At 44.9% G+C, this 18,490-nt stretch overlaps 1 protein-coding gene across 2 annotated transcripts in view; it reads left to right on the forward strand.

Moving 5' to 3' along the window:
• Positions 1–6,077, forward strand: part of nmi (N-myc (and STAT) interactor) — a 58,348-nt gene extending 52,271 nt beyond the window's left edge. For both annotated transcript variants that reach the window (XM_083924926.1, XM_083924927.1), the window contains one exon: positions 5,039–6,077. In XM_083924926.1, the coding sequence (XP_083781052.1) occupies positions 5,039–5,224 (186 nt within the window). In that variant the 3' untranslated portion in view covers positions 5,225–6,077. The remainder of the gene's footprint in view (positions 1–5,038) is intronic.
• The last annotated feature ends 12,413 nt before the right edge of the window (positions 6,078–18,490 follow it).

The raw sequence follows: 18,490 nt of genomic DNA on the forward strand, positions 1-18,490 counted from the left end.
ATATCCCAGCAGATATTGTGTGCTGCGCTGCGTTTTTTGCAAATGGGAGTTTTTTTATACAGCGTTTAAAACAGCCACTCACGGTAATATTTACTTTATAATGTCAAACCTGCTCAAAATGAGGACTACATTTAAACTTACGCATTGACCCGAGCAGCAAGGTTCTCCCGCGCCATCTCCCTTTCTTTTGCTGCTGCAGCAGTGTTACACTTTCGGCAAAAAACATGCTCAAACTCCCGTATGAGCGCATTAATATTTCTAATTCCACTGGTAGCGTAGACCTCCTCTTCCCTGTTGCCATGGTGATTCGTCGAATCAGCTGTCTTTTTTTACGTGTGGTGCACGCGCTTAACTCCAGGTCAAACTACGTTTCCTATCTCAGAGTAGATCAACTCAGAGTTCAGGGTTAGACTCAGAGTTTGTTGAACCTGCTTTGTGAAACGGACCCCTGGTCTGTGGTGATGTGAGGCGGGGATTGTGTTGAGGTGGAGGAGGAGGGAGATGTTGTTCTGGTGTTGGGGGGGAGGTGTAGAGGAAAGAAGGAGAGATGGCTGCAGTGGGGGGGGGGGGGGGGGGGGGCAAGGGCTGGTTAAACCTGTTGAAGTCATTCAGCTTGTTCACCCTCTCCATTGTCCCCCCTGTAGCTCTGGTCTTTGTGCTGGACCTGTGACGGTCTTCACACCTTCTCAGACCTCCCTGGTGTTTTTCTCCCTCAGCTTCTGCTCCACCTTTCTCCTGTAGCTGTTCTTAGCTTCCCTCACACAGTGTTTCACCTCCTGCTGTGATGCCTTCATGGCCTCCTTGTCCCTGCTCCTGAAGGCAGCCTTCTTCTTGTTGGGGACAGCCTTAACTTCCCGCAATACACACAGCTTGTTATTAGGGTAACAGCGGACAGTCTTGAGAGAGGAGACCACGTCATTCAGGTTCTCCGTCATCCCCTTTATGTCCTCACCGTGCGGGTTGATCAGCACATCCTAGACTATGGTGTTGTAACAGTCTCTCAGGGCACTTTCCATCTCAGGGGACCACCTCATGATGGTGCGAGTTGTCATCGGCTGTTTTTGGACCAGGACGGAATACAGTGGCTGTAGGTGAACCAGGTTGTGATCAGACTTCCCCAGTTGGGGGAGGGGAGTCGCTCCGTACGCATCCCTTACTTTAGCATACAGGAGATCAATTGTCCTGTGGTTTCTGGTGGGACAGTCTACAACCTGGTGAAAGTTGCATGATTGATGAAACAGTTGCATACTGTTCCAGGAGACTGACAGATGCATGGACCAGATATGCGTAAACTCCAATTCCAAGAAGGAATGTATAGCAGGAGTATGGGCCTGTGATAGGTTCCAAAAGTACCTGGTGTAGCGGACGACGAAGCGTACTGATGTTTTTTTAGAACGACTTTATTTATGTTCAGCCTTCATCCTTTTTGGACATAAATATATCAACCTTTCTTTCTTCAAACACCATATAAGCTGTTTTGACAGAAATGAAACAAGAATTAGCCCTCAATTTATTTATTTACAAGCCACAGGAAGTTGGGATGTTGTGTAAATCTTAAATTAAAACAGAATACAATGAGCAATGATACAAAGCCTTTTCGACCTTTGTTCGATTGGGTACACTACAAGGACAGGGTATTTGATTTTCAAACTGATAAACTTTATTGTTTTTTCGAAAATTTTCCCTCATTTTGAATGTTGCATGTTTACCACTGTGTTACATCACCTTTCTTTTTAACACTCGGTAGGTGTGTTTCCATTAGGGTTGAATACCCAGAATGAGGGGGGTCTATCTCGCTGAAACACCCCTAATTTGCATGTAAGTCGCTCAAGCAGCCGTTTGTTGGCCCTGAGGGACAGCAGGGCCCTTTTTCTCCCAATAGAGAAACCTGGTTGCTGATTGGATGTAGCTCTCAGCGGGATGTGACGTATGGTAGTTCAGATTCTACAACAATACGGCGAAGTAGAGCAGACAAACGAACAAATACAGCGCAGAAAAATATCTGTGCACAGGCTGGTTAAAATGAGTGCTGCACTGGCCTGGTTGGATTCTGACCTGCAGCCCTTTGCTGCATGCTCCCTCTCTCTCTCCCATTTGCTCCCATTTTCACACACACACACACACACACACACACACACACACACACACACACACACACACACACACACACACACACACATACACACACACACACACACACACACACACACTCACACACACACCGTACTGCAAGCGGGGTGACAGCCTGTCTGTCAACACACTTTTACAGCGCCTGTAATTTTTTAAGGTGGAGTGTTTTCTTTCATGTTACTTGTACATAAGTTGACCTTATGAATCACCTTACCACCACCTTAAATCAAACTGCAACTATTCTCTAGTTCTCACTTGGAGGAAGAACGGCGTGCCACTGTAACATTCAGACCTGCAAAAACCTCAGAGTAAAAAGGCGACAGTGTTGTGTGTGTATATATATATATATATATATATATATATGTATGTATGTATATATATATATATATATTAATATACCATACATTCAGAATTCAGGGTGTGACAAGACCCTCAGCTCACGAGACATGATATTGATTTTAACACTTTAAATGTCAGTATTTTCTTTACAGGGGAGTTGATTTTAGCAGAGAGCTGTGGTGGTGCTGCAGGTGTCTTTGCATAGTACTCTACGGGGGAATTGTTGGATCTATGTAAATCATAAATAAGTCATAGAGTGTGGTCTTTACCTAGTTTGTAAAGTGTCCTGAGATAACTTTTATTATGATTTGGCACTATAAATAAAATTGAATTGAATTGAATTGAATATAAATATACAAAACACACACAAACTCGTAGTTAAAACATTAACCATGTGCAAGGGTGTACCTCGCCTCACGCCCGATGTCAGCTTGGATCGGCTCCAGCGACCCCGACAGGGACAAGCGGTTGAAGATGAATGAATGAATGAATTAAGGGTAATTGACAACAGGTGAGGCTGTTATTGTCGCGATCAATAAAGTAAACATAACATTCCATCCAAAAATGACAAAAGCTGAAATATACATCCTTGTCTTACATAACACAACAAAAAATGTGTTCCCGTCCAGCTAGGTCCTTATTATCCGTAGAACCTGCAGCATTTCACACGCAGCATCATGCAACTGTTCATCTCTAGCGCTAGCGTATCAAAAGAGAAGGTTTATTTGGACTATAGGATTCAAATATGAAAAGGAAGTGTAGTGGCCACAGCTTTGAATGACTTCAGCACATCTGCGCCCACAGTGCATCACTAGTTTCTCACACTGCTCTGGTTTGTTCTTGGTCCATTCTTCTTCAGTCTCTTCCACAGTTCAGTAACTGGAGTGGGTTTCTTAGACATTACGTTGTTGCTAAGGATTTTCCAGAGATTCTCTATGGGGTGTAGATCTGGACTCTGGGCTGGCCTTTTCATTGTTTCAATATTTTTAGCTTCAAGGAACAGCAATTGTTCTCTCAGTAAAAAAAAGTATGCACTTAAGCAGCAGTGCTTGTGTTGCTTGCTTCGCCTGGATCCTCACTCAAATTCCTTCATTAAGCTGCTCTTACTGCTGCTTCCAGTTGAGCCGCCTTGTCTGCTGGCTCTGAAGCCTCAAATGCAGACTTGATGTTCCTCAAGTCAGCTTCCTGAAGTTCCTGAGTCCGTGCATTTTTAACATGCTTGATGGTGTCTATACCTCACAAGTATCTGAAAAAAAAAAAACATAGCTAGGTGAAATTATTGGCTGAGTGTTACTATCCAGCAAGGTGGCAAGTGCATACAAGGGTTCATCTTCCACACTGCTGAATCGTTTGTTGACAACTTGTAGCAGGGTCGTTTTCTTTTTTGTTTTAATACCAGAATCGGTCTCATTTTCCTTAGCCAGGATGTGCTTGAGGACTGTGACGGCCGGAATGATGTCAGTGGCAGAGGTTGTGGATGAGCTTACTCTCCTAGTGAGCTCTTCAAATGCCGTTAAACTTTCAGTGGGCAGTCCATCTCGTCCTGACATCTTGTTGCAGGCGTTTAGGTAGCATATGCATTTGGAGCTGAATATCATGGAGCCTTGAATATGCAAGTGGGGAATATTTAAAATGTTCCACAATCTGTCAGCATCTGTTATCACATGCTGCAGCGTTTGAGCAAAGCAGCCCAGCTGAGCACATCCCCCAAACCACTTCCTCCACCAAATTGAACTGACATTTTTCACACTTTGTGTTCAGTCTTAATACAATTGAACTTTAGCAATGTCATGTCATGGTTTTGGGGATTTTTTCTGCAGAAGGAGTTGGGCCTCTTGTACAGCTACATGGCAGGGTGAATGAAAATGTTTATCTGAACCTCCTTCAGCAACATGCAATACCGTTACTGAAACTGTCCGCCAATCAGCTGCAATTTTAATGCAAGACAATGCCCCCTGTCACACTGCAAAACAGGTTAAGCAGTTCCTTGAAGCTAAGAATACTGAAACAATGAAATGACCAGCCAAGAGTCCAGATCTATACCCTTTAGAGAATCTCTGGAAAATCCTTGGCAACAAAGTAATGTCTAAGAAACCCACTACAGTTAGTGAACTGTGGAACTGTGAACTGTGGGAGACTGAAGAAGAATGGACCAGGATCAAACCAGAGCAGTGTTGTCCTGTGGGTGCAGATGTGCTGAAGTCATTCAAAGCTATGGCCTCTACACATCCTGTTCATTTTGGAATCCTATGAAGAAAACATTGTTGAAATCTTCTCTTCTGACACAATGGTTACTTTTCTCTCATTTTGATGTCTGTTTTTTCACAAAATAAAGGTTTTTGTTGAAGTGCCTTGGTTATTTAAAAAAAAAACGGCAATACCGATATCGGCTGACTAATATATCGGTCTGGCACTAATGTGTACATAGCAATGTTTTATTATTTCATCTTGAGTACATATCAGTGGTTCCATAAATATCCATCTTGTATCTGTCTGATTAAGAGAAAGAAGCCCTGTAACAAACTGGACAGAGGTTAATGACAAATTTGGTCCTGGTGATTCATTTCAGACTTTCTGTGGCTCTCTGAAGCGTACTATCCTCCTGGATGATATTGAGGAAAAAGAGGAGGAGGAAGACCTGCAGGACCACCTGGAGATCCACTTCCAGAAACCCAGCAACTGTGGCGGTGAGATAGAGAGCATCAAGTACATCTCTGGGGGCAAGGCTCTGCAGGCCTTTTTCTGTGAGGACTGACTTCAACCAGCAGGAGCCAAACATCCTACAGCTGCTCCCCATCCATTGGGAATATGTCTGTCTCCTATGATTGTTTGAAATAGAAAATCGTATTTGTTATTCGATAGTATATTAAGGTCATGGAAATTAATTTGCTATCCTGCAAAGAATTATTTGATTAGATTTAGTATTTTTATATAATATGCATTCAATATAGGGCAGAGGTGCCCAATTTCTTTCCTATGATGGGCCAAAAAATAAATCTGGGTGGAGGGCCATGGGCCAAAAATGTTTATCTTATGTGAAATTACCCTAAAATAACATTTATTGTAATTTATTATTTACTAAAAGGAAAAGTGAGTTAAAATACTACTCTTTAATCTGCTTATCGGTAATTTATTGATTTACAGAGATAATTAAAACATCCAAAACAGTTTTAGTCTTATTTGTATATGTTTTGTTTTTAATGTATAAAAATGTACATCAAATAAACAACCTGGAAGTTACTACTACAGAACCTGTATTACATTGCAATGACTTGTACTCAGTTATCACTCAAACTATCAAGTGGGAGACATGAAGATGGTCTTAAAAGGCTTCAAGGCTGAAACAATTATTAATATGCTTAATAACTAGTGACATTATATATTATTTGTGATCATTTCATGAGTATGAATCTCAACTGCTGAGAGAGCAGTTTTGCTTAAAGGCTATGACGTGATCGAACAGCTGGCTGATGATCTGTTCCTTGGAGGTTAAGATTCAGCTCGTTCAGCATCTGTCTACACCGCTCACATTATTATATTGTTTATACTATATTGTGTTTTTATTGATTATACTTTGCTTATTGTTTTATCATATATTCTTTTCTAAAATGTACCAAGGGGGAGTAGCACTCCAATTTCGTTGTATGCAAATGCAATGACAATAAAGGCTATTCTATTCTATTCTATCTCTGTGACATCCACCAGGAAAGCCAGATTGGAAGTCCATCCCTTATCTGTGGGCACTTGGATGTTAGCTTCCTTTCTCCTCAAAAAAGCGGCAGAGAACTTTTCCTCTGCTCAGCCACCTCACCTCCTGGTGGCACAGCACATCACGTACTGCGCATCCATCTCATCCAGCAGAGCCTTGAACTGGCGGTGAGAGAGTGCTTTGAAACGTATATTGTTGACAGTAGTGTTTTTCACTTCAGTTTTTAATGTTGTTTTCATTTAACATACATTGCAAAAACACTGGGGCTACATGGTGGTGTAGTGGTTAGCACTGTTGCCTCACAGCAAGAAGGTTCCAGGTTTGCATCCCGACTCGGGCCTTTCTGTGTGGAGTTTGCTGTTCTCCCCGTGTCTGTGTGGGTTTTCTCTGAGTTCTCCTGTTTCCCCCCACAATCCAAAGACATGCAAGTGTTAGGTTAATTGATGACTCTTAATTGAAGCGAATGGTTGTCTGTCTCTGTTCGTCTCTATGTGCCCTGCGATAGACTGGCGTCCTGTCCAGGGTGTACCCCGCCTCACGCCCGATGTCAGCTGGGATCGGCTCCAGCCCCCCGCAACCCCGACAGGGATAAGCGGTTGATGATGAATGAATGACGCAAAAACACTACTGACAATAACCCCCCCCCCCCCTATTTTTTTTTTTTTTATATTTCAGTCTTCGTTTCCCACGTCCTCGTGTCTATCGCTGTTTGAGTTCTTGTATGTAGTCCATTTCTCCCATTTTTGCTCTCCTTGCACCTCTTGTAGTCTCATACAAAATGTCATCTTCTCCATTGTGTATATCTCTTCACAATTTTTAATTGTGAAGAGAATTAAAAATTAAAAATGTTAATTTTTAATTTTAGGCGTAATAAAGAATCGTATCAGGTTTTTCATGAGAATTCCCTCCATGACTGTGAGCTGGTGGTTGTTTGGTGTGCTTTCCACATCTCTTGCCATTGTTGATCTGTAATGCCTATGTTGAGTTCCTGTTTGTGGAGCTGCATATCATGTGCATTGTGGTGCATTATGGGAGTTGTTTTGAATCCACAAGCGCAATTAAGTTAAGCCTTTTCTCGGTCATGAAGGCACCAAAGTAGAAATGTATGTTACATATCGACTATGTTACATGTATGTTACATTCCCTTTCCCGGGCCACATTAACCAGCTCTAACTGGGGGATCGAGAGGTGTTCCCAGGCCAGTGTGGAGATATAATCTCTCCACCTAGTCCTGCGTCTTCCCCGAGGCCTCCTCCCAGCTGGACGTGCCAGGAACACCTCCCTAGGGAGGTGCCCAGGGATTATCCTTACTAGATGCCCTAACCACCTCAACTGGCTCCTTTTAATGCAAAGGAGCAGCGGCTCTACTCCGAGTTCCTCACGGATGGCTGAACTTCTCACCCTATCTCTAAGGGAGACTCCAGCCACCCTCCTGAGAAAACCCATTTCGGCCACTTGTACCCGTGACCTCGTTCTTTCGGTCATGACCCAGCTTTTATGACCATAGGTGATTGTTGGAACAAAGATTGACCGGTAGATCGAGAGCTTTGCCTTCCGGCTCAGCTCCCTTTTCATCACAACAGTGCGGTAGAGCGACTGCAATACCGCCCCCGCTGCTCCGATTCTCCGGCCAAACTCACGCTCCATCGTCCCCTCACTCGTGAACAAGATCCCGAGGTACTTGAACTCCTTCGCTTGGGATAAGGACTCATTCCCCTTTGAGGGTTTGCATCCTTTAATTTACTGAACATGCCGCCAACTTTGAAGATTTCATTATTTTTTTAATATGAAGCAAATAACAAATAGGACAAAATATTAGAAAAAAGTCAATGTGCATAACTATTCACCCCCTTAAAGTCAATACTTTGTAGAGCCCCCTTTTTGCGGCAATCACAGCTCCAAGTTGCTTTGGATAAGTCTCTGAGTTTTCCACATCTTACCACTGGGATTTTTGCCCATTTTTCCTCTCAAAACTGCTCCAGCTCCTTCAAGTTGCATGGTTTGCACTTGTGAACAGCAATCTGTAAGTCTGACCATAGATTTTCATATTCTATTGGATTGAGGTCTGGGCTTTGACTAGGCCATTCCAACACATTTACGTTTCCCCTTAAACCACTCAAGTGTTGCCCTTTGGGTCATTGTCCTGTTGGAAGGTGAACTTCCGCCCTAGCCTCATAGCACGCACAGAGTGGTACAGACCGAAAAATATCCCCATGGTGTTCTCTGGGTGATGTGATGTTTTGGGCTGGCACCAGACATAGCGTTTTCTTTGATGGCCAAAAAGTTAAAATTTTAGTCTCATCAAACCAGAGCATCTTCCTCCATACATTTGGGAGTCTCCCACATGCCTTTTCGCAAACTCAAAACGTGCCCATTGACCCAAATGCAGACACGGACATGGGGTAAAAGTACAAACAAATATTTAATAAACACGACAGAAACAGGACTAATATGGGGGAAACAGAAACATTGAAGACTAGACGGTCGAGGGAAACAGGAACGCGGAACGACAGGACAGGAAAACCGTAACACGGGAGGCTACAGAAAGAAACAAAAACAACAAAGACTACTACAAACAACACAGAGCGCAAAACCTGAACGAACGAGAGACGGGAGCCAATCCGGCGAAGAGTTTACCAAGGGAAGGATAACAATGGTCCGGTGCTGGATGCCTGTCAGCTCTGGGTTCTTATACTCCTCAGGTGATTAGCGTTACAGGCTGCAGTTGGGAAGGAACACGCCTACCCGTACCTGGACAAACAAACACAAAGGGGAGACATATGCAGGGAAAAACAGACAGGGGAAGACAAACTCACACAAAAGGGAGAGAGGAGGACTGACAGACCCTACTCTTGATGGTAACCCCCCCCCCTCAATCAGGGATTGCGAAACCCAGCTCCATTCCTCAGGACCATATCCCTCCCAGTCGACCAGGTACTGGAGACCGCGCCCTCTGCGTCGCACGTCCAAAATTGAACTGACCGTGATTGCAGAGGGCCGTCCACGGTACGGGGGGGTGGTGGGGCGATGGCAGGTGGGCACAGCGTGCTGTTCGATACTGGCTTCAGCTGGTAGGCGTGGAATGTCGGATGGATCCTGAGGGACGCTGGGAGCTTCAGACGGATAGCACTGGGGTTGATAATGGCCTCAACCTCGAAGGGACAAATGAAACGGGGAGCGAGTTTCCTGGAAACTTCAGGTGTTCAACCACACCCTCTGACCTGGTCTGTACTTGGGAGCAGGGATGCGATGGCGATCCGCCATCCTGCTCCGCCGTCCGCAACAAGGCCCCTCGGGTCTCTCTCCAAATCCGGCGAACTGTCCGGAGATGGTGTTGGACAGAAGGCACAGCAATCTCGGATTCCTGGGCCGGAAAGATAGGAGGTAAGTAGCCTAACGAAGCCTCGAAGGGGGACATACCTGTAGCAGTGCAGGTAAGGGAGTTGTGGGAGTATTCCACCCAGGACAGCTGAGAAGACCACGACGAGGGGTTGCGGGCACAAACACAGCGAAGATTGGTCTCCCAATCCTGGTTCGTTCTCTCCTTCTGCTCGTTAGACTGAGGGTGGAAGCCCGAAGATAAACTGACCTTAGCTCCCAAGCCCTCCAGACACGGGAGGTGAACTGGGGACCCCGGTCCGACACGATGTCTGCAGGTATCCCATGGAGGCGGAAGACATGGTCCACAAGTATCGATGCCGTCTCCATGGCAGAAGGCAGCTTAGGCAGGGGAACAAAGTGTACCATCTTAGAGAACCGATCAACAGTAGTAACAATAGTGTCATTACCTTGGGAGACAGGAAGTCCAGTTACAAAATCCAAGGCGATGTGTGACCAAGGCCGACCAGGTACCAGGAGGGGGCAAAGAAGACCTGCTGGAGGGCGGGGGGAAGCCTTTCCCCGGGCACAGAGGGTGCAGGCCAGAACAAACTCCCGGGTATCCATGGTCTTCCACCAGAAGTGACAACGAAGGAGGGATAGGGTCCTGGTGATCCCGGGACGACAGGAAAGACGAGACCCGGTGGACCACCAGCGGGGTCGGGGTCAGTGCGTTGAGCTAGTCTAACGGTTGACTTGATCTCCCAGGTTAATGCCGCCATCACACAAGATGCGGGAATGATGTGATCCGAACCGGTCTCTTAGTCCTCGGCAGGTCCAAACTGACGAGAGAGAGCATTTGGCTAAATGTTCTTGCTGCCAGGAATGTAGGTCAAAGAAAAATTTAAGCGGCCAAAAACAATCCCCACAGGGCTTGACGGGAATTAAGTCTTTTCGCTGTCTGGATGTAAGCCAAGTTCTTGTGGTCAGTCCAGACCACGAACACAATCTCTGCCCCCTCTAACCAGTGTCGCCACTCCTCCAATGCTAGCTTGACCGCTAGCTGTTCACGGTTCCCTACGTCATTGTTCCTCTCAGCGGGAGACAGCTTCTTGGAGAAAACCGTTGCCCCATGCAACGGCTCGAACGCGGAATTGATCAACGGGAGGGGGTACTTGTTCTTGACCGTGATGTTGTTAAGACCACAGTAATCAATACAGGGACGTAGCGACTTGTCCTTCTTGGCCACGAAGAAAAACCCAGCTCCCAGAGGGGAAGAAGAAGGACGAATGATCCCTGATTTAAATGAGTCGTTGATGTATGTTTCCATAGCCTCACGTTCGGGCCCTGACAGGTTATAGAGACGACTAGTAGGAAAGGTAGACCTGGGCAACAACTTAATGGGGAAATCATAAGGACGGTGAGGTGGTAGTGATAATGCCTTAGCCTTGCTAAGCCTTACTTCTGCGAGATCATGGTAGACTGTTGGCACGGAAAACAAATCTGGAGGTTCTGCTAATGAGGGTTTGGGGTCACTTGGGCATCTAGTAGGAGCTGACCGAAGGCAGGAAGAATGGCAATTGCTGCTCCAACTCACAACCCTGCCAGTTACCAAGTCAATTACCGGGTTTTGAGTGATAAGCCAGGGGAGACCAAGAACCACGGGAGCATTAGTGGACGGCATAATGTGAAAAGCAATTAACTCGGAATGGGTACAAGCAAGAGACCTAGTTAACGGTAAAGTCCCTGCGGAGATCTGTGCAAGTCCCCCCCCCCCACTGAGGCTATTAACCACTAACGGAGTCTCAAGTTGATTGGTAGGGATCAGACTGGTTTCCACAAACTCTGAGTCGATAATGTTGGTGTCAGCCCCTGAGTCAATTAGAGCTTGGAGGGAGAAATCTCTACCCCCACAGCTCAACACGATGTCTAAATGTACGCGCTTACGACTCACAGAATCACCAGAACCCCGTCTGCAACTGGTGAGTCTGATTGTTTAACCGGAGCGGATAGTTGGCCAACTGGTGATTGGGAGCTCCACAGTAGATACACAATCTACCTCAAACGCGTCGCTGCCGTTCAGCGGGAGTCCGTTTAGGTTCCTCCTGGACTGGAGTGGGAGACAGGGGAACCCGGTTGCTTACAGGTACACTAGGAGTGGAATCAGGGGAAACAGTGAGAGAACCTGGCATAGCTAAGGGAAACGACCGCCTCTCATGGCGCCTCTGAAGGTTTGAAGTCTCCGATATACCCCCTAAGCGGTCCTTAACCTCCTCGTTTAACCCCTTAAAAAATATGCTCTGGAGAGCCCTATCATCTAATCTCTAGCCTAATTCAGCTGCTAAAGTACGAAACTCTACTGAGTAATCGGTGGCACAGGCGGAACCCTTACGCAGGTCAAGCAACCGATTGCTGGTGTCACAATTAGAGACTGGATGGTCAAACACAGATAAAATCTCACTGCATAACTGTTGGAACGTAGCATGTTGTGTTAAGGGATTGTTCCAAAAGGCAGCTCTCCAGACTTGGGCCCTACCCGATAGTAAACCTAGCACGTAAGCTATCTTGGTGCTATCACTAGCGTAGGTAAGAGGCTGCTGATCGAACACAAGAGAGCACTGAAATAAGAAAATTTTACATTCTCCTAATTTCCCATTATAACGCTCGGGTGCTGGGACACAAGGCTCACGAGGCAGGAGGGTACATACGGTGGTAGCGGGTGACTCAACATTCACAGATGTAGCAAGAAGAGGCTCAAGCTGACTCAGACTTTCCAGTATTCCTTGCATCATCTGAAAATTCTGACCGAGTAGCACTCCCTGGGAGGAAACCGCTCGACTAACGGAAATACTCGGGGGATCGATTTCCATGTCCGCGGGGTCCATGTTATGGCCGGACCGTTCGGAAATAACAACAAAGGGACTGGACCCAAATGCAGACACGGACACGGAGTAAAAGTACAAACAAATATTTAATAAACACAACAGAAACAGGGCTAATATGGGGTAAACAGAAACACTGAAGACTAGATGGTCGAGGTAAACAGGAACAGGGAAATGACGGATGGTCAGGGAACAGGACAGGAAAACTAGAAAGTGGGAAACTACGGAAAGAAACAAAAACAACAAAAATTAACAAACTTCAAACAACACTAAGCGAAAACCTGAACGACCGAGAAACGGGAGCCAATCCGATGAAGAGTTTACCAAGGGAAGGATAACAACGGTCCGGCGCTGCATGCCTGTTAGCTCTGGGTTCTTATACTCCTCAGGTGGTTAGCGTAACAGGCTGCAGCTGGGGTGAGTTTTGGTGGACGGCCGTCTCTTGGCAGGTTTGCTGTTGTGCCATGTTCTTTCCATTTGGTTATGATATTTGATGGTGCTCCAATTAGGCAGGCGAAAATATGCAGTCCTTTTTTATATGATAATCGACATATCCTGATCAAAAATAACATCCAGATTCCTTACTGTGGTACGGGAGGACAACACAACATCACCCAGAATAACAATATCTTTAGATATTGAGTTTCGGAGGCCTTCAGGGTCAAGTACAATAACTATAGTTTTATCTGAGTTTAACATCAGATAATTGCAGGTAATCCAGCTTTTTATTTCCTTAATGCAACTTTGATGTTTAGCTAACTGATCAGTTTCTTCTGGTTTGATCGATAAATATAATTGGGTATTACCAGCATACCAAGGAAAAGTTATGGAGTGCTTCCTTATGTTTCCTAAGGAAAGCATATATAAGGTGAATAGAATCGGTCCAAGCACAGAACCCTGTGGGACTCTGTGACTAACTTTAGTATACATACATAAATAAGACTTAAACCAGCTTAATACGCTTCCTTTAATGCCAATTAGATGCTCCAGTCTCAGGCTGCGATGGTCAATAGTGTTGAAAGCAGCACTAAGATCTAGTTAAACAAGTACAGAGACAGGTCCTTTGTCTGAAGCTATTAGAAGGTCATTGGTAATTTTTTACCAGTGCTGTCTCAGTGCTATGATTCATTCTAAATCCTGAATGGAAGTCCTCAACTCATTGTGTAAAAAGATCCCACAGCTGATTGGCGACTAATTCCTCGAGGAACTTAGAGAGAAAAGGAAGGTTAGATATAGGTCTATAGTTTGCTAGTACCTCTGGATCAAGACTGGGCTTTTTCAATTTCATATAGCGCTTTTCTCAGTACTCAAAGACATTTTACACATAAAATAAAAGGTGAGGGAGAATGGTGAGGGAGCCGGGGTCAGAGGAGAGTAAGAGGTCGTTGGTGACTTTGAATAGAGCTGTTTCAGTGCAGTGGTGGGTTCGGAAGCCAGATTGGAATGTTCGTACAGGTTATTGGAGAGGAGGTATTGCTTGAGTTGTGTTGAGAAGGCTCTTTCCAGTAGTTTTGAGAGGAATGGGAGGTTGGAGATGCGTCAGAAGTTGTTGGGGTCGTCATAATCAAGGTCAGGCTTTTTGAGGGGGTGGGTGATGGCAGCAAGATTAAGAGGTGGGAGGAGGGTGCAAGAGGTAAGGGAGGAGTTGATGAGTGGGGCAAGAGAGGTGAAGCAGGCTTTGATGAGGTCAGAGGGCAGGGGCCAGGGGGGAGGTGGATGATTTCATGGTGGATAGTATTTTAGAGAGGTCTGCTGTGGTTATGGGTGAGAAAAGGGATAATCGGTGGTCTGGGGGTGAAGGAAGTGGAGGTTCCAAGTCGAGGGTGGTGGCAGAGGAGATGGCGAGCTGGTTGTGGATCTTGAGGTGGAAAAATGATAGGAAGTTGTCACATTTTCCCTGGGTGAATGAGGATGAGATGTTGTTCTGGGGTTTGAGGAGTTTGCTCATAGTGGAAAAGTTTGAGGATCCAGAATGAATGATGCCGGAGTAGTAGACAGAGCGGGCTTTGTTGAGTGCTGAATGGTAGAGGTGCATGTGTTCTTTATAGGCGAAAGTGTGTACTGTGAGACCGGTTTGCTTATGCAGTCGTTCTAATTGTCTCTGTTGTTTTTTGTAGTTTGTGAAGTTCCAGGGTGAACAAAGGGGCCGAGTGAATGACAGTGGCAGTTTTATGGTTATCAGGGGGGCCAACTGGTTGAAGGAGGTGGACAGTGTGTTGTTATAGCCGAATAATAAATAACCAAGTCCAGTTGCTTTTGACTGAAATTGCGTTGGGGATAATGATGACCTGGAAAAATGAGAACATTCACAGGCTTTGTTATAGATGTTGACAAGATCCAAGGAGTAAAAAAAATTTGGTGAAAATAAACTTTAAGAAACAAAAGCTGCAGTAATGGCTGGCGGTTCACAACACGTGGATATACTCTGGCAACAAGACAGGGGAAGACGAGGACTAAATACACATGAGGGAGGGTGACACAGGTGAACACAATCAGGTAATCAGGAAACACAGCAGACTGGTGACACAGGAGGAAGGGCAAGTAACCTGAAACGACAGGAAGATTACTTTTCAAAATAAAACATGAATTTCACAAGACAAAAAACCCAAGACAGGACACCTCTCACTGTGTGACAGTAGTTCTCTCTTCATCTCCTACATGCCTGTCGACGCAAGGTTTTTGTGAGCAGCAAGCTTGATAAATGAAGCCAGATGTTTGATGTGAGGTTGCCTTACCTCTTTGTACTTGCAAATACGACAGCTAAATAAATAGTAAATTTAAAAAAATGGTATTCTATAAATAAAATTGTAAATTGGAGACTATATTAAAACTGATTACAAAGCCCTTACCTTCACGAGGTCCATCATCAAGAGACAGTTTCCAGAAGGAGGAGGAATTTAGATTATGAAATGTCTCATTTGGGTAACAGTATACAAAATTGATCACAAAGTTACTTACTGTAAAATAAAAAATAAAAAAACTCAACATTTTATGCAGTTGTAGGTACTCTAGGTTAATTGGATCAAAAGTGTGACTATCAAATTAAAAAAGAAAATTAATAAAGAAAAATGACTAAAAATTAATAACTTTAATTTATTAAAAACTTCACACGGAGAACCAATTAAATGTAGGGCCTTGACTCACGTTCAGATTTAGGTCAGGTCAGCCAATGGACTGACAGTTTAGGGTCCCTTGGAGAGTTCACACCTGGGTGTGACCTGTTGGGGGAGAGTTGCATTGCAGTTCTTTGTCTGTGACCATGAGCTCAGGGACAAAGGCTACCAGGCTTTTGGGCCTAGTCTTTTCCGTTGTTTGATCAGGCTGAGGCCTTCTCATAATCAAACTGAAAGTTCACATTAATCAAGAAATGAACAATCATCTTTGGGATGCCAGTTGCACCTACAAAGTTGAGGTCAGATACTAGCGGCCAATGGTGTCTTTCACTAAAAAAGAACATTTGCATAAAGTAAGCCAATCCACTTTTCCTTGTTGATAAGAGCATTGAAATGAAAAAAAAAATGATGTGACAAATAGAAATCAAGGGACATTTAGAATAGGTAAAAATGTGCTATTAATTGCGATTAATTGTGAGTTAACTATGACATTGATGCGATTAATTGTAATCAAATATGTTAACCGTTTGATAGCACTATATATATATATATATATATATATATATATATATATATATATATATATATCTCATCTCATCTCAACTTCAACCGCTTATCCGGGGTCGGGTCGCGGGGGCAGCAGCTTTAGCAGTGGACCTCAAACTTCCCTTCACGGGCCACATTAATCAGCTCTAACTGGGGGATCCTGAGGCGTTCCCATGCCAGTGTGGAGATATAATCTCTCCACCTAGTCCTGGGTCTTCCCCGAGGCCTCCTCCCAGCTTGACGTGCCTGGAACACCTCCCTAAGAAGGCGCCCAGGGGGCATCCTTACTAGATGCCCGAACCACCTCAACTGGCTCCTTTAAACTCAAAGGAGCAGCGGCTCTACACCGAGTTCCTCATGGATGGCTGAACTTCTCACCCTCTCTCTAAGGGAGACTCCAGCCACCTTCCTGAGAAAACCCATTTCGGCCGCTTGTACCCGCAACCTCGTTCTTTCGGTCATGACCCATATATATATACTGTATATAGGGCTTTAATGAGATGTACATTAGATTTTGGATGTATGGTGTATGGAGGAACAGCTAAAACACACCTAAATAAAATAGATTAGGGTAATAAGGTCATCACCCATTAAATCACTACATGTAGAACAAGGAGAAATGCCAATAGAACCCAGAAGAGATAAACTGTTGCTTGAATGTTGCTGGAGCCGACTCGAGGGATGTAGATATGAAAACCTTGAAGAAACAGTAATCTGGGGATGTTGGGAATATGAAACTTATCAACGTAATGGATTTGGATGGATAATAAAAGCTAAATCAGAGGAATATAGGTTAAGTACTATATGAGTGACCTCTACTCCTATAAGTAATGATCAAATTAGTTTTTTTCCTAGAAAAGGATTAGATTTAAATTGAATAGAAATGAGAGAATGGGAAGTGGGCAAGAACAAATAGGTAAGTAACTATATTAAAAACAATCACTACAGGTATTTAGACATATAAACAGAGGCATCCAAATATGAAAATGATGAAGTAGGAATAGGTGTAGATATTCCATCATTGCACATCAATATTGGGAAAAGGTTACCAGACCAAATTTCAGTTTACTCAGCAGAGATGATGGCAATCATTACTGTTTTACAGTGGAAGGAGGATGTTTGACCAGATAGATGGATATATAGATAGATAGATAACTTTATTTATCCCCGAGGGGAAATTAGGTCATCGTAGCAGCGGTACAGAGCAATCAGAAGTACTAAAAATAAGATAAAATATAAAATACAAAATATGAACAACAATAAAATAGAATAAAATAGAAGTACAGTATTGCAGATAAAAACACTATATTAAAATGTGCAATGTGGATTTTAATGTGCAAGTGAGATAAGGTGCATGTCAGTGATCACTATGAGTAGTGAGAGTTTATTCCCTGAGTGTTGCTCAGCGTTGTTGTGCAGCGTTGTAGAGTCTGACGGCAGCAGGTAGGAATGATTTCCTGTGCCGTTCCTTAAGGCAGTGGGGTTGAATGAGTCTGCTGCTGAAGCTGCTCTGAAGCTTGTCCAGGGTTTTATGGAGGGGATGGGAGACATTGTCCATGATCACCAGCAGTTTTGCCAGCGTCCTGTGCTCCACAACCTCCTCCAGGGTGACAAGCTTAGAGCCAACAACAGACCCTGCCTTCTTTATGAGTTTATTCAGTTTTTTCGCGTCTTTTGCTTTGATGCCCGCACTCGCGACAACAGACTGATAAAACATCTGAAGCATCCGGTTGCAGACATTGAAGGACCTGAGCCTCCTCAGGAAGTAAAGCCGGCTCAGGCCCTTCTTGTAGACTGCCTGTGTGTTTGTGGTCCACTCCAGTTTGTTGTCCAGCACCACACCCAGGTGCTTGTAGGAGTCCACAATGATTATGTCTGTCCCACCAATGCAGACTGGAGAGGGCGGGGGCTTGTTCCTCCTAAAGTCCACCACCATCTCTTTTGTCTTTGCCACGTTCAGCTGCAGGTGGTTCTCCTCACACCACTTGACAAAATTGCCTCCCTTCCACCCTCTACACGCCCCACAATGACCGTGTCATCAGAGAATTTCTGCAGATTACACGACTCAGTGCGGTACTTAAAATCTGCAGTGTAGGTGGTGAAGAGGAAGGGCGACAGCACGGTTCCCTGGGGGGCGCCGATGTTACTGATCAGGCAGTCAGACACACAGTTTCGTAATCTCACATACTGCGGCCTGCCCGTCAGATAGTCATTTACCCATGTGACGAGAGGAGAATCCACCCGCATGTTCTCCAGTTTGGCCTTCAGCAGCTTGGGCTGGATTGTGGGGGTGGGGTAGGGGGGGCAGGGGGTGGTGGAACCTGGTGTCGGCTGCGGGGGTTGGGGTGGGGTTGTGGGGCTGGTGTAGAGCTGTGGGGGGGTTGTGGGAAGAGGTAGTTGCTCGGAGGAGCAGCAGGGGGGCTGTTGGGGGAGCTGGGGTCAAACCTGTTGAA

Source organism: Echiichthys vipera (genome assembly GCF_963691815.1).
Source record: "Echiichthys vipera genome assembly, chromosome: 12".
Classification (NCBI taxonomy): domain Eukaryota; kingdom Metazoa; phylum Chordata; class Actinopteri; order Perciformes; family Trachinidae; genus Echiichthys; species Echiichthys vipera.